General features: G+C 40.8%; 1 protein-coding gene across 1 annotated transcript in view; it reads right to left on the bottom strand.

The window, feature by feature from the left end:
• Positions 1-2,214: 2,214 nt before the first annotated feature.
• The window catches only part of LOC110529137 (transmembrane inner ear expressed protein-like), a 28,281-nt gene continuing 16,266 nt past the window's right edge, over positions 2,215-14,229 (bottom strand). The window contains exons 3-4 of the mRNA XM_021611273.2: positions 4,089-4,238; positions 2,215-3,050 (exon numbers count right to left, since the gene is read on the bottom strand). Of these exons, the coding sequence (XP_021466948.2) occupies positions 2,950-3,050; positions 4,089-4,238 (251 nt within the window). The 3' untranslated portion in view covers positions 2,215-2,949. The remainder of the gene's footprint in view (positions 3,051-4,088; positions 4,239-14,229) is intronic.

Raw genomic sequence — 14,229 nt, 5'->3', positions numbered from 1 at the left:
CCCTAATCCTCCCCTCATCGTTTCCTCCTGTCTGGTGTTTGCTTTACCGTCTCCTGTGAATGTCAAACACTTACAGAATTTAACATTTAGAATGATCTTTTCATTATCACTTTAACCAAGCTGTCTGAAACCATTTTTTAAAATGTAGGCCAGGGGGGAACCGTGAGGGCCTTCTACGTCTTCAGAGAAGGCCTAAGGACTTATAAAAATAATTGTTTTTAATTATAAACGTTGTTTGAATTTATATTTCATCTTATCAATACTATTTCAATTGTATTCTAATTTTATTTTTAAATGATATTCTGATTAAATCTCTTCGAATAGTGTTGGAAAGGGTTAACACTGAAAATATATGTTTTTACATACATTCATACAGTTTCTTTACTGTGTCCAGTTTGCTAATTATCCCCGAAATGAAAGCTAGACAGTCTAGATGGAATTTTTTTCATCCCATTTTGACAGTGAGGAAATAACAAATTGTCAATGTGGCCCTCAGGACATTGTTGAAGACCGAATGCAGCCCCCGTGAGAATTTGTTTGACACCCCTGAGCTTTATAAAAGGCACGTGCCATTCAATTTACAAGGGCCTTCTCAAAGGCCAAAATAGTGAGCAGTAGTTTTCCGACAGTCTAGCTAGCCAGCTTTTATTGTAAGCTAGTAAAAAGTGTGCAGCAGCAGCTGTTATCGATAAAGATGTTGCTAATTTGTTAGATTCGCCCTTTTCAAGATTAACTTTAAACAAATTAAGTTTCAAATGATTATCATCTGGTGAGTGGAAACGTGATTTTTTTTATTGCAACTTGATTGCTGTTGGTAGCTGTCTCTTCGAAAATAGATTGTGTGTTGAACATTGTTCCACTTAAACTTTAGATCACCGGTTAGGCTACTTTATGTGCTGAATGTGAAAAATATGTTTGCAAATGGAAGTAATCATTTCACATTTCAATTGGGAAATGCTTAGTCTAATGGTTGTGTTTTTGTTTTCTTATGTGATTGGGACCTACTGGCTTATTATGTCTGAGTGAATGGGCTGCTTATCTTTCAACTTCATGCTGTGTGTGACTGCTATCTTTCTATCGACCCTATGTGTTTTACAAAAAGTCTGCTCTCCTACATGGTGATAGTGATGGCATTAGGCTACCATAGGTTGTGTAAGCTGTGTGGTTGTTGTTGCTGGTAGCATTATCCGTGCGGGTGCTGTGTCTGTGAGTGGAAGCCAGTAGCATGGCTTATTCAGTTGGGCGCATTAAGTGATGTTATGTTCCTGTTATTTTACTTGATTTTTGAGTTTGGTACAATGTGTTGGAAGATTTTCTTTCTACACTTTTTTTGTTCTAGGTAGAACCATTTGGGGTTCCATGTAGAACCCTCTGTGGAAAGGGTTCTAAGTGGAACCGAAAATGGTTATTCTTGGAACCAAAAGGGTTCTACCAGGAACCAACAAAGGTATTTCAAAGGGTTCTCCTATTGGGACAGCCAAACAACACTTTTAGGTTCTAGATAGCACCTTAATTTCTAAGAGTGTAGGTCCAATTGCCAATGTTCCCAACTGATTTAGGTCATGCAGGTAAAGTGTGCAGTAAAATGTTTGAGAAGGAAGGGATGTCAGTATTACCACAGCCTCTTTGCTGTAGGGGCCGATTCCAATTTAGGAAATTGAATGGATTCTTAAATGGATTCTTGAATGGATTCTTCATTCTTCAGAAGGGATTCTTAAAGGTTAGGCTTGGATGAATCCCGGGGTAAACAGATAGAGTTGTGGGGTCCACGATTATAAACCATATCTGTTAATCCTTTCCATTTATAATTGCCACGCCTGCCTGCCTGCCTGCCTGCCTGCCTGCCTGCCTGCCTGCCTGCCTGCCTGCCTGCCTGCCTGCCTGCCTGCCTGCCTGCCTGCCTGCCTGCCTTCACTGCGTAAATATTAGAGCCAGTATCCCCTTATGCTGCATTATAATATACAGCTGTAGATTATGATTTCTCTCATGGATTAAGCTTGTATCTGACTGACACTTCATTATGGTAGCAATCCAAATACAGAGTCAGTCCCCAAAAAGCATACTTTTGTTCATGTTATTGTAAAAATAATAATACCAATATTGTGGTATAGTACTGATATTGTGGATTATATATATATATATATATATATGTCTATGTCTGGGTTGGTTATCACGGGTGTTACTGTATAAGCTTGCATTAAAGGGAAGCTATATTTATTCAAAGCCAAGCTTACAGATTGAGTCAGAGGAAGAGAAGGAAAAACAACGAATGACAAGGAATAGACATGCAACATCACTGACAGAAGCCTTAAAGATTAATCTACATTTTTTCATAATCCACAGTTGGCTACCAGATACTGAACTTGCAGTTCTGTGTCCAATGTACAATCAATGTACAGGGTAGCCTAGTGGTTAGAGCGTTCAAACCCCCGAGCTGACAAGGTTCTGCCCCTGAACAGGCAGTTAACCCACTGTTCCTAGGCCGTCATTGAAAATAAGAATTTGTTTTTAACTGACTTGCCTAGTTAAATGATGGTAAAATTAAAAAAAATATAAAAATGTGTGATCGACAAGGATGAGTATATCAACAAAGAGCAGATGAGGAAATAGTGAAAACCCATTTCAAGTACTTAACACCTACAATTGTAACTCTTCAGCCGGCAATATTCTCAACAATCTCCAAGTCATTCTTTCTGGGAAGTAATGACTAACGCGGAGTTACTCAATGAACTATTCTATTCAGCTATTCATTCCTTTTTTGTGAATTACTGAATGCTGAGCTTCATGCTCCAATATTCCCTCTAGTGGATTTCCCATTTTGTCAGAACATAAATAGGAATGTGGAGAGAGGGAAGTTGAGAAGAAACAATAAGAAGTAGGAAACGGAGGGATGGACGTAATCCAGTCTCAGGCTGAGTGATAAGAAGGAGGGAGGAAAGTCATCCAGTCTCAGGCTGAGTGAGGGAACCAGTGAGCACCACCTCCTCTCTCACCACTGGGAGCTGGCTGCTGCTCAGAGACCGTTGGGAGGGATGCAGTGTCCAGGAACGCTGGAGGGACAGGATGAAGAGGAAGAGATGGAGAAGGATGAGGGGGAGGAAGAGAGGGAGGATAGAGTGGAAGACAAGTGTGAGGATAGAGAGGAGGATGAGGAGGAAAAGAGGGAGAATGAAGAGAAAGAGGATAGTGAAGAGAGAGAGGAACACAAGGAAGAGAGGAGGAAAGACAGGGTTTGGAGAGGAAGGGTACAGGTCAAATGGAAGGGATAGGGTTGGAAGATGAAGGATTGCGGGAGGAAGAAGCCAAAAGGAAGGCATGAAACTTAGAACAGTTGCAAAGGAGACAGACTCTGACATAGAGGAAAAAGCTTTAATGTAAAGTCAATGAAACTTTGAATATCCTGTATTCATTAATCCAGAGTGTGTCTATCTCCAAGACTATATGTCTATGTTGACTCCATCTACATCTTCAGTCAGATAGGACAGGGACAATATGGCACATTAAACTAATTCAAAACACCATTTGCATCCAGAGAGATTCAGACAGAGGTGTGAGATTTCGTGCTGCTTGTTCTCCATCGGAAATGAGAGAAAACATATCTTAGCTTCGAATGGTTGGAAGTGATGACCATTAGCATAATATGATGAAATCTGAGAGAAACATCAAATTAATTAATACAAAAGCTGTCAGGGGCCCAGTCTCGTTAGTGTGCCAAGTCAAACAGCTATGATTCTCCTACTGTATAAACAGGCCTAGCAGGTGGTATTTCATTAATAGCATCCAGAACTCGCACTTCATTTTCTCCTTGCTGTGGATTTATTTCACCAAGGAGAGATGAGTGTGTGACTTTTTTTTACCATTCGTGAAGTTATAATGTAGTTCAAGAGAGTAGGGACATTTGTCACAAGGAGAAGGGATGTGCTAAAATGTACACCGCACCTGCCTCTTAGGGACTTTGTAGTAGAGATGTCCTAAAATGTACACCACAACTAACTCCTTGGGACTTTTGTCATGGGCAGAAGGTATTTTCTATAATGTGCACCATATTATTCTTGAGGGGATTCTGAGAGGAGCTTTAGCCTACTTACCTCCTGGGATCTCTGTGAGCTCGTTGAGAGGAGGCACTGTCTCCAGTGTGTTGGCGTAGTCCTTAGCTGCTACTCTCTGAGCATGTCGCGCCTCAATCTCCTTCTTTGTCCTGGGGATACGGCATTTGAAGATGCAGCATAGGGTTATGACTTACAAATGGAGAAAGAGGGAGACAGAGAGAAAGATAAAATATAATAGTATTTCCTATGTGGAATGTTATGTGTTTCTGAAGTACATCTGAAGACGTTTTGAATTAGACACTGCTCAACTGTGTCACATTACAGCTATTATATAACTGTATACGTGACACTTCATTATCCACTGTTATCAGACTATTTTCCTTTTTCTTGATTTGGGCTCTGTCATGACATGGTAAATTATTACTGTCTGATGGATTATCACTAAACTAGAATGCCATCATTGTCTTGTGAAGTGCAATTGCTGTCCTCCACCCCTTATTGAACCATACATCATGTGGTTTGATAAACCAATCACAAACAGACGATGCCATTACCATTTGGAACCCTCCCTCATAATAACCATCATGACAATTCAGCGCATATAATATTACAGGACCATGATATTTATTTTACCTTTATTTTAGCAGAGTCCCCATGAGACCAACGTCTCTTTAGCCAAGTACAAACTCAACTCCACACATTGTCCCGTGTAATTGAGTACTGTTCTTTGGGTGCTGAAATCCATAGTATTTTAAAAATATATAAATATATTTTTGTACCCCTTTTCTCCCCAATTTCACAGTATCCAGTTGGTAGTTACAGTCTTGTCTCATCGCTGCAACTCCCACATGGACTCAGGAGAGGCGAAGGTCGAGAGCTGTGTGTCCTTTGAAACACAACCCAACCAAGCCGCACTGCTTCTTGATGCAATGCCTACTTAACCCGGAAGCCAGTCGCACCAATGTGTCGGAGGGAACAGCGTACACCTTGCGACCGTGTCAGTGTGCACTGCGCCCAGCACGCCACAGGAGTAGCTAGTACACGACGGGACAAGGACATCCCTGCCGGCTAAACCCTCCCCTAACCCGGACGACACTGGGCCAATTTTGCGTCGCTCCATGGGTCTCCCGGTTGCGGCCAGCTGCGACAGAGCTGGGACTCGAACCCAGAATCTCTAGTGGCACACACCACTGCGTTACTCGGGAGGCCCCAAATCCATTGTTTTTTATACAAACTTTTATGTGATGTAGGAGCTCCAGTCCGCCCACACTAGTTGCTGCTCAACTCTGTTGATGTGAAGTACATAATAGAGTTCAGTTTTACTTGGCTAAGGTCTAAAGCCTGCATCTCACAATTAAAACAACAAATTACACATTCGCCTCTCCATGCATCATGCAATATATCTGTTCAGTATGCAAACTAGTTGGACCATGAAGCCAAATACAGTGCATATCATAAGTATTCAACCCCCTTGGATTTCATCACATTTTGTGTTACAAAGTGGGATTAAAGTGGATTTAATTGTAATTTTTGGACAATGATCAACACAAGATATTCTGTAATGTCAAAGTGGAGGAAAAGTTCGAACATTTCTCTTAGATTAATGAAAAATAAAACACTAATATACCTTAGTTTGATAAGTATTCACCCCCCTGAGTCAATATATGTTCAAAACACCTTTGGCAGCTAATTACTTCTGTGAGTTGTGCAATATTTGCTCATTATTCTTGAAAAAATTCTTCAAGCTTGGTCAAGGTGTTGGGGATCCTGGCTAGACAGCAATTTTCAAGTCTTTCTACAGATTTTCAAGAAGATTTAAACTGTAACTTCAAATCAAATGAAATGCTTTCTAACAACAGGTGTAGACGAAAAGTGAAATGCTGACTTACGGGTCCTTTTCCAACAATGCAAAGTTAAAGATAAAATATATAAACTACCAATCAAAAGGTTTTTTTTGTTGTTGTTTCATCTGTACAAACAATAGTACACAAGTATAAACCCCATGGGACCACGCATCATTCATACCGCTCAGGAAGGAGACACGTTCTGTCTCCTAGAGATGAACGTACTTTGGTGCGAAAAGTGCAAATCAATCCCAGAACAAAAGCAAAGGACCTTGTGAAGATGCTGGAGGAAACAGGTACAAAAGTATCTATATCCACAGTAAAACGAGTTCTATATCGACGTAACCTGAAAGGCTGCTCAGCAAGAAAGAAGCCACTGCTCCAAAACTGCCATAAAAATGCCAGACTACGGTTTGCAACTGCACATGGGGACAAAGATCGTACTTTTGGGAGAAATATCCTCTGGTCTGATGAAACAAAAATAGAACTGTTTGGCCATGATGACCATCGTTATGTTTGGAGGAAAAAGGGGGATGCTTGCAAGCTAAAGAACACCATCCCAACCATGGGAAGCTTGTGGAAGGCTACTCGAAATGATTGACCCAAGTTAAACAATTTAAAGGCAATGCTACCAAATACTAATTAAGTGTATGTAAACTTCTGACCCACTGGGAATGTGATGAAAGAAATAAAAGCTGAAATAAATAATTCTCCCTATTGTTATTCTGACATTTTACATTCTTAAAATAAAGTGGTGATCCTAACTGACGTAAGACAGTGAATTTTTACTAGGATTAAATGTCAGGAATTGTGAGAAACTGAGTTTAAATGTATTTGGCTAAATGTATGTAAACTTCTGACTTCAACAAATATATATATACATATACACACACAGAGTGACACGAGAAATAAATACACTGAATAATGAATAAAAATAATGAGTAAAAATGGCAGGGAGTATCAGTACAGAGTCGATGTGTAGTGGTACGAGGTAATTGAGGTAGCTATGTACAGGTAGTGGTAAAGTGACTAGGCAACATGATAGATAATAGACAGTAGCAGCAACGTATGTGGTGAGTGTGAAAGTATGTCTGTGTGTGTGAGTGTGTGTGGTGTCAGTATCCTTGTCTGCGTGTGTTAAGTGTGTGTTTGGGCGTATGTGTGTGTTAGGTTGTCTATGTACGTATGTGTGAGCATGTGGGTAGAGTCCAGTGTGTGTGCATAGTCAGTGCAGGAGAGAGAGTGAAAAAAATGTATGTGTTGGGGGGTGTGTGTGTGTGTGTGTTGGGGTGTCAGTGTAAGTATTTGTGAGTGTACCTACCCGCCCCCAGGTGGTGAGGGTAAGTAACAACATCTCCACCCCGCTGATCCTCAACACTGGGGCCCCAAAAGGGTGCATTCTCAGCCCTCTCCTGTACTCCCTGTTCACCCACGACTGCGTGGCCATGCACGCCTCCAACTCAATCATCAAGTTTGCAGATGACACTACAGTGGTAGGCTTGATTACCAACAACGACGAGACGGCCTACAGGGCGGAGGTGAGGGCCCTCGGAGTGTGGTGTCAGGAAAATAACTTCACACTCAATGTCAACAAAACAAAGGAGATGATCGTGGACTTCAGGAAACAGCAGAGGGAGCAGCCCCCTATCCACATCGCCGGGACAGTAGTGGAGAGAGTGGAAAGTTTTAAGTTCCTCGGCACACATCACGGACAAACTGAAATGGTCGACCCACACAGACAGCGTGGTGAAGAAGGCGCAGCAGCGCCACATTGAGTGGCTGCTGCCAACATACTGACTCAACTCTAGCCACTTTAATAATGCAAAAATGGATATAATAAATGTATCACTAGCCACTTTAAACAATGGCACTTTATATCATGTTTACATACCCTACATTACTCATCTGATATGTATATACTGTACTCTATACCGTCTACTGCATCTTGCCTATGCTTTTTGGCCATTGCTCATTCATATATTTTTATGTACATATTCTTATTAATTCCTTTACACCTGTGTGTATAAGGTAGTTGTTGTGAAATTGTTAGGTTAGATTACTTGTTAGATATTACTGCATGGTCGGAACTAGAAGCACAAGCATTTTGCTACGCTCTCATTAACATCTGCTAACCATGTGTATGTGACATAAAATTTGATTTGATTTGAGTTTGTTTTGCTAGAGTCCAGTGTGTGTGCATAGAGTCAGTGTAGGAGAGTTAATGCAAAAAGGGTCAATGCAGTTAATCCGGTTAGCCGGATCCAGCCTTGGTGCACGATCAGCTCCTTTGTCTTGCTGACTTAGCCAAGCAGGAACATTCACTGTCTTCTTGGTAAGCAACTCCAGTCTAGATGTGGCCTTGTGTTGTACAGTAGGTTATTTTCCTGCTTAAAGGTGAAATTCCTCTCATAGTGTCTGTTGTAAAGCAGACTGAAGCAGATTTTCCTTTAGGATTTTGCCTGCGCTTAGCTCTCTCCCATTTATTTTTATCCTGAAATACTCCCCAGTCGTTGCCGATGTCAAGCAAACACATACAATGATGCAGCCACCACCATGCTTGAAAATAAGGTGGCAGTTACTCAGTGACGTGTTCTGTTGGATTTGCACCAAACATAAGGCTTTGCATTTAGGCCAAAAAGTACATACATGGTGTTTTTGCATCATTACTTTGGTCCCTTGTTTCATGTTATAGAATATTAGTATTCTGTATCATTTTTTTCACTCCGTCATTTAGGTCATTATGGTGGAGTCACGACAATGTATTTTTTTTATCCATCCTCAGTTTTCTCCGATCACAGCCATTGAACTCTGTATTTGTTTTAAAATCACCAATGACATCCCTGAGCAGTTTCCATCCTGTCCTACAGCTCAGTTCAGAAGGAGGACTGTATCTTTGATGTGTCTGGGTAGTTTAATTCATCATCCACAGCATAATTATTAACTTCAGGTTTCAAAGTTTCAAGTTCTACGTTTTTTTGTCACGTGCACAGGATACAACAGCTGTAAAACAGTACAGTGAAATTATTACCTTAAGAGCTCTTTCCGAACAATGTATTGATAGTAATAATAATACATACGGTGTCATGATGTTGGCATGTGGGTAAGGTTTATGACCCCCCCACAAATACCTTTCTCCCTTCCCTCTCTGTTGACTCTACATGAGGGACTCTTGAATAGCCTTTGTTAAACATAGAGAGTCTGGGAACATCAAACAAGTTGGGGGAAAGGAACCTTTTTTCGGTAATAGAACCAGTTGAAAATATGCGTTGGTACTTAATGAATATGATGTCAGTTCGGTTCTCATCTGAGACATTATGACTGATGACAGGACAACATAAACTGTATCTGGGCAAGTCTACACATTATAGTTATCAGATTCACATGGAATTGTTGTGCAATTCAAATGTTTAAATATAAAATTATTTGTGAAAAGATTAAATGTAATTTTAGCTTCCAAATGAAAGATTTGGGTTTTCATAAGGTTAGGGCTCTGCTCAATCAGTGGCCCGCCCCTGTGAAGAGACATGGGTTGTAAACTATTAAACACACCCTTCTCTCCTTCCACTATATAAGCCCTTGACCAAAATGTAACCTCCTGTTCCGGGTACATTAGGATGACGGTCCGATGTCAGAAGGATTCAGATAATAACTACAGAATGACGCCAACCTCAGCGTGAGGTTTGGTTGCAAATGGTGTGAACTTTGAACTCTTATTCGCTACAGAAGTGACACCTCCTAGCCGTTGAGTTAGCAGCGGCCGCTGTAAACGTTGGCTAATAAAAGACGAACAGAGTATCCCATCTACCACACAACGACGACACGACAACGTATGCCGTTCACCACCAGAGACACTCTTCAAAGGACAAAGGACTCTGTTGGGCAACACGGCTATCCATCTACCACCAACCAATTGAAGCGGAGCTCAGAGTAAATATGAATATAAATAAATATTTAGAATGCATAGGATATTGTATTTGTTCCTCAGTCTTCCCCCTCTTTCACTCAAACCCAACCCACTTCCCTTTGTGTAACCAGCTGTCATATCTGCTTCCTTTATGACATAATTTGTATCAAGGTATGATTCATTCTGTGTATATGTAATTCTGTGTGATTAGTTAAGTATTTAGTAAATAAATAATTAAACCCAATTTTGTATTGCTGATTCAACTTGTTAGCCAGGGTTCGTGAAGATAACCAAGAATTTACAACTTTCAGATGAGACTGAAATAAGGTGACGATTAATATTGACTGCTATTGATGAAGGTCTTTAAGAGTTTATTCAGAAGATAACTGCTCTATAAATATTATTTTGTGGTGCCCCGACTTTCTAGTTAATTACATTTACATGATTAGCTCAATCAGGTAATATTAAATACAGAGAAAGGATTTTATAGAATAGCATGTCATATCACTTAATCCGGCAAAGCCAAAGACACGACAACTGAGTGTACAAAACATTAAGAACACCTTCCTAATATTGAGTTGCACAACCCCTTTTGCCCTCAGAACAGCTTCAATTCGCATGGACTCTACAAGGTGTTGAAAGCGATCCACAGGGAAGCTGGCCCATGTTGCAATTCTTCACACAAACCGGTGTGCCTGGCACCTACTACAATATTTAATTCAAAGGCACTTCAAGCTTCTGTCTTGCCCATTCACCCTCTGAATGGTACACGTGCGCAATGTCTCAGTTGTCTCAAGGCTTAAAAATGATTCTTTAACCTGTCTCAGACACCTCACAAATCCTCAACTGGCCTCACAAGTCCTCATTAAATAGTACCCACAAAACACCAGTCTCAACATCAACAGTGAAGAGGCGACTTCGGGATGCTGGCCTTCTAGGCAGAGTTGCAAAGAAAAAGCCATATCTCAGACTGGCCAATAAAAAGAAAAGATTAAGATGAGCAAAAAAACACAGACACTGGACAGTGGAACTCTGCCTAGAAGGACAGCATCCCGGAGTCGCCTCTTCACTGTTGATGTTGAGACTGGTGTTTTGCGGGTACTATTTAATGAAGCTGCCAGTTGAGGACTATTCTGGTTAGAGCCAGTTTGCGTTGTTCTGTGAAGGGAGTAGTACACAGCGTTGTATGAGATCTTCAGTTTCTTGGCAATTTCTCGGATCAAGAATAGACTGATGAGTTTCAGCAGAAAGGTCTTTGTTTCTGGCCATTTTGAGCCTGTAATCGAACCCACAAATGCTGATGCTCCAGATACTCAACTAGTCTAAAGAAGGCCAGTGTTACTGCTTCTTTAACTTCTTATGGCTGCAGGGGCAGTATTTAGTAGCTTGGATGAAAGGTGCTCAGGTGGCCAGAGTTAACGGCCTGCTCCTCAGTCCCTAGTTGCTAAAATATGCGTATTATTATTAGTATTGGATAGAAAACACTCTGAAGTTTCTAAAACTATTTGAATGATGTCTGTGAGTATAACATAACTCATATGGCAGGCAAAAACCTGAGTAGAAATCCAAACAGGAAGTGGGAAATCTGAGGTCGGTCGATTTTCAACCCAGCCCCTATTGAATACACAGTGGGATATTGTGGCTTCCTGGGATTCCTGGGAGTGCATTCTGATGAAGATCATCAAAGGCAGGGGATTATTTATAATGTTATTTCTGATTTCTGTTGACTCGAACATGGCGGATAATTGTTTTTTTCTTAGCGCTGTTCTCAGATTATTGCATAGTTTGGTTTTAACGTAAAGTTTTTTTGAAATCCAAGACAGCGGTTGCATTAAGGAGAGGTAAATCTATATTTCCATATCTAACAATTGTATTTATCAACATTATAATGAGTATTTCTGTAAAATTATGTGGCTCTCTGCAATATCACCGGATGTTTTTGGAACTAGTGAACGTAACGCGCCAATGTATACTAATGTTTCTTTATTTAAATATGAACTTTATCAAACAAAACATACATGTATTGTGTAACATAAAGTCCTATGAGTGTCATCTGATGAAGATCATCAAAGGTTAGTGATTAATTTTATCTCTATTTGTGCTTTTTGTGACTCCTCTCTTTGGCTGGAAAAATGGCTGAATTTTTCTGTGAGTTGGTGGTGACCTAACATAATCGTTTGTGGTGTTTTCGATGTAAAGCCTATTTGAAATCGGACACTGTGGTGGGATTAACAACAAAAATACCTTTAAAACGGTATAAAATACATGTATGTTTGAGGAATTTTAATTATGAGATATCTGTTGTTTTGAATTTGGCGCCCTGCACTTTCACTGGCTGTTGTCATATCGATCCCGTTAACGGGATTGCAGCCCTAAGAAGTTTTTAACAGGACAACAGTTTTCAGCTGTGCTAACATAATTGCAAAGGGTTTTCTCTAATGATCAATTAGCCTTTTGAAATGATAAACTTGGATTAGCTAACACAACGTGCCATTGGAACACAGGAGTGATGGTTGCTGATAATTGGCCTCTGTACGCCTATGTAGAAATTCCCAAAAATATCTGACATTTCCAGCTACAATAGTCATATACAACATTAACAATGTCGGCACTGTATTTCTGATCAATTTGATGTTATTTTAATGGCCAAAAAATGTGCTTTTCTTTCAAGAACAAGGACATTTCTAAGTGACCCCAAACTTTTGAACGGTAGTGTATATATAATACACAAGAGTGTGGCTTCCCAAGTGCTGCAGCGGTCTAAGGCACTGCATCACAGTGCTTGAGGTGTCACTACAGACCAGGGATTGATCCCAGGCTGTGTCACAACAGGCCGTGACCAGGAGTCCCACAGAGCGGCGCACAATTGGCCCAGCTTCGTCCAGGTTAGGGGAGGGTTTGGCCGATAAGACTTTACTTGGCTCTTCGCGCTCTAGGAACTCCTTGTGGCAGGCTGGGCGCCTGCAGGCGGACTTCTGTAATCACTTGAGTGGTGTTTCCCTTCAACACGTTGGTGCAGTTGGCTTCCGGGTTAAGCGGGTGGGTGTTAAGAAGCGTGGTTTGGCGGGTCATGTTTCGGAGCACACATGACTCGACCTTCGCCTATCCCTAGCCCGTTGGGAAGTTGCAGCGATGAGACAAGATTGTAATTGGATCGCAGTTGGATATAACGAAATTGGGGTCAAAAATATATAGAAATGAAATAAAAAAATAACAAAAAAACAAGTGTGACAGTGAAGGTGTTTGTGTCAGAGTGGGTAGAGACCTGTGGATGGCCATAGAGCCGGTGTGGATAGTCTGTGGGAGAGGGAGAGCAGTAGCTGTTAGCCATTTAACCCGTCTCATTGCCAGGGGATAGAAGCTGTTTTGGAGTCTGTTGGTCTGAGCATTGATGCTATTGAGTATGGAGAATAGTCAATGTTTTGGGTGGCTGGAGTGTTTGGCAATTCTTTGAGCCTTTCTCAGACACTGTCTGGCACGTCCTTAGAAAATCATTCAACCCCTATCATTTAATTTTTCAATCCCCCTTTGTAATGCAACAAAATGTGAAAAGGGGTATGGATACTTATGATACCCACTGTAGCTGAGCTGTGGCATTGTGACTTAATTGACTGACTGACTGACTGACTGACTGGCTAACTGACTGACTAACTGACTGGCTGACTGACTAAATGACTAACTGACTGACTGACTAATTGACTGACTGACTGACTGACTAATTGACTGACTGACTGATTGACTAACTGACTGACTGACTAATTGACTGACTGGCTGACTGACTGACTAACCGACTGACTGACCAAATGACTGACTAACTAACTGACTAATTGACTAACTGACTGACTAACTGCAGACTGACTGACTAACTGACTTACTGACTAATTGACTGACTGGCTGACTAACTGTCTGACTAACCGACTGACTAACTGACTGACTGACTGACATTGAATAACTGATGCACTAACTAACTAACTGACTAACTTACTGACTGACTGACTAACTGAATAACTGGCTGACTAACTAACTTGCTGACTGACTAACTATCTAACTGACTGACTAACTAACTGACTGACTAACTATCTAACTGACTAACTAACTAACTGGCTGACTAACTAACTGACTGACTAACTAACTGCAGACTGACTGACCAACTGAATGACTAATTGACTGACTAACTGATTAACTGACTGACTGATTAACTGACTAACTGACTGACTAACTAACTGACTGACATTGACTAACTGACTAACTAACTGACTGACATTGACTAACTGATGGACTAACTGGCTGACTAACTAACTGGCTAACTGACTAACTAACTGATGGACTAACTAATTGGCTGACTAACTAACTGGCTGAATGACTAAATTATTGACTGACTGACTGACTGACTGACTAACTAACTTACTAACTAACTGATGGGCTAACTAAT

This window comes from Oncorhynchus mykiss, chromosome 8 (assembly GCF_013265735.2).
Source record: "Oncorhynchus mykiss isolate Arlee chromosome 8, USDA_OmykA_1.1, whole genome shotgun sequence".
Classification (NCBI taxonomy): Eukaryota; Metazoa; Chordata; class Actinopteri; order Salmoniformes; family Salmonidae; genus Oncorhynchus; species Oncorhynchus mykiss.
The sequence above is the reverse complement of the archived record's forward strand: the minus strand, read 5'-3'. Positions and strand labels throughout refer to the sequence as shown.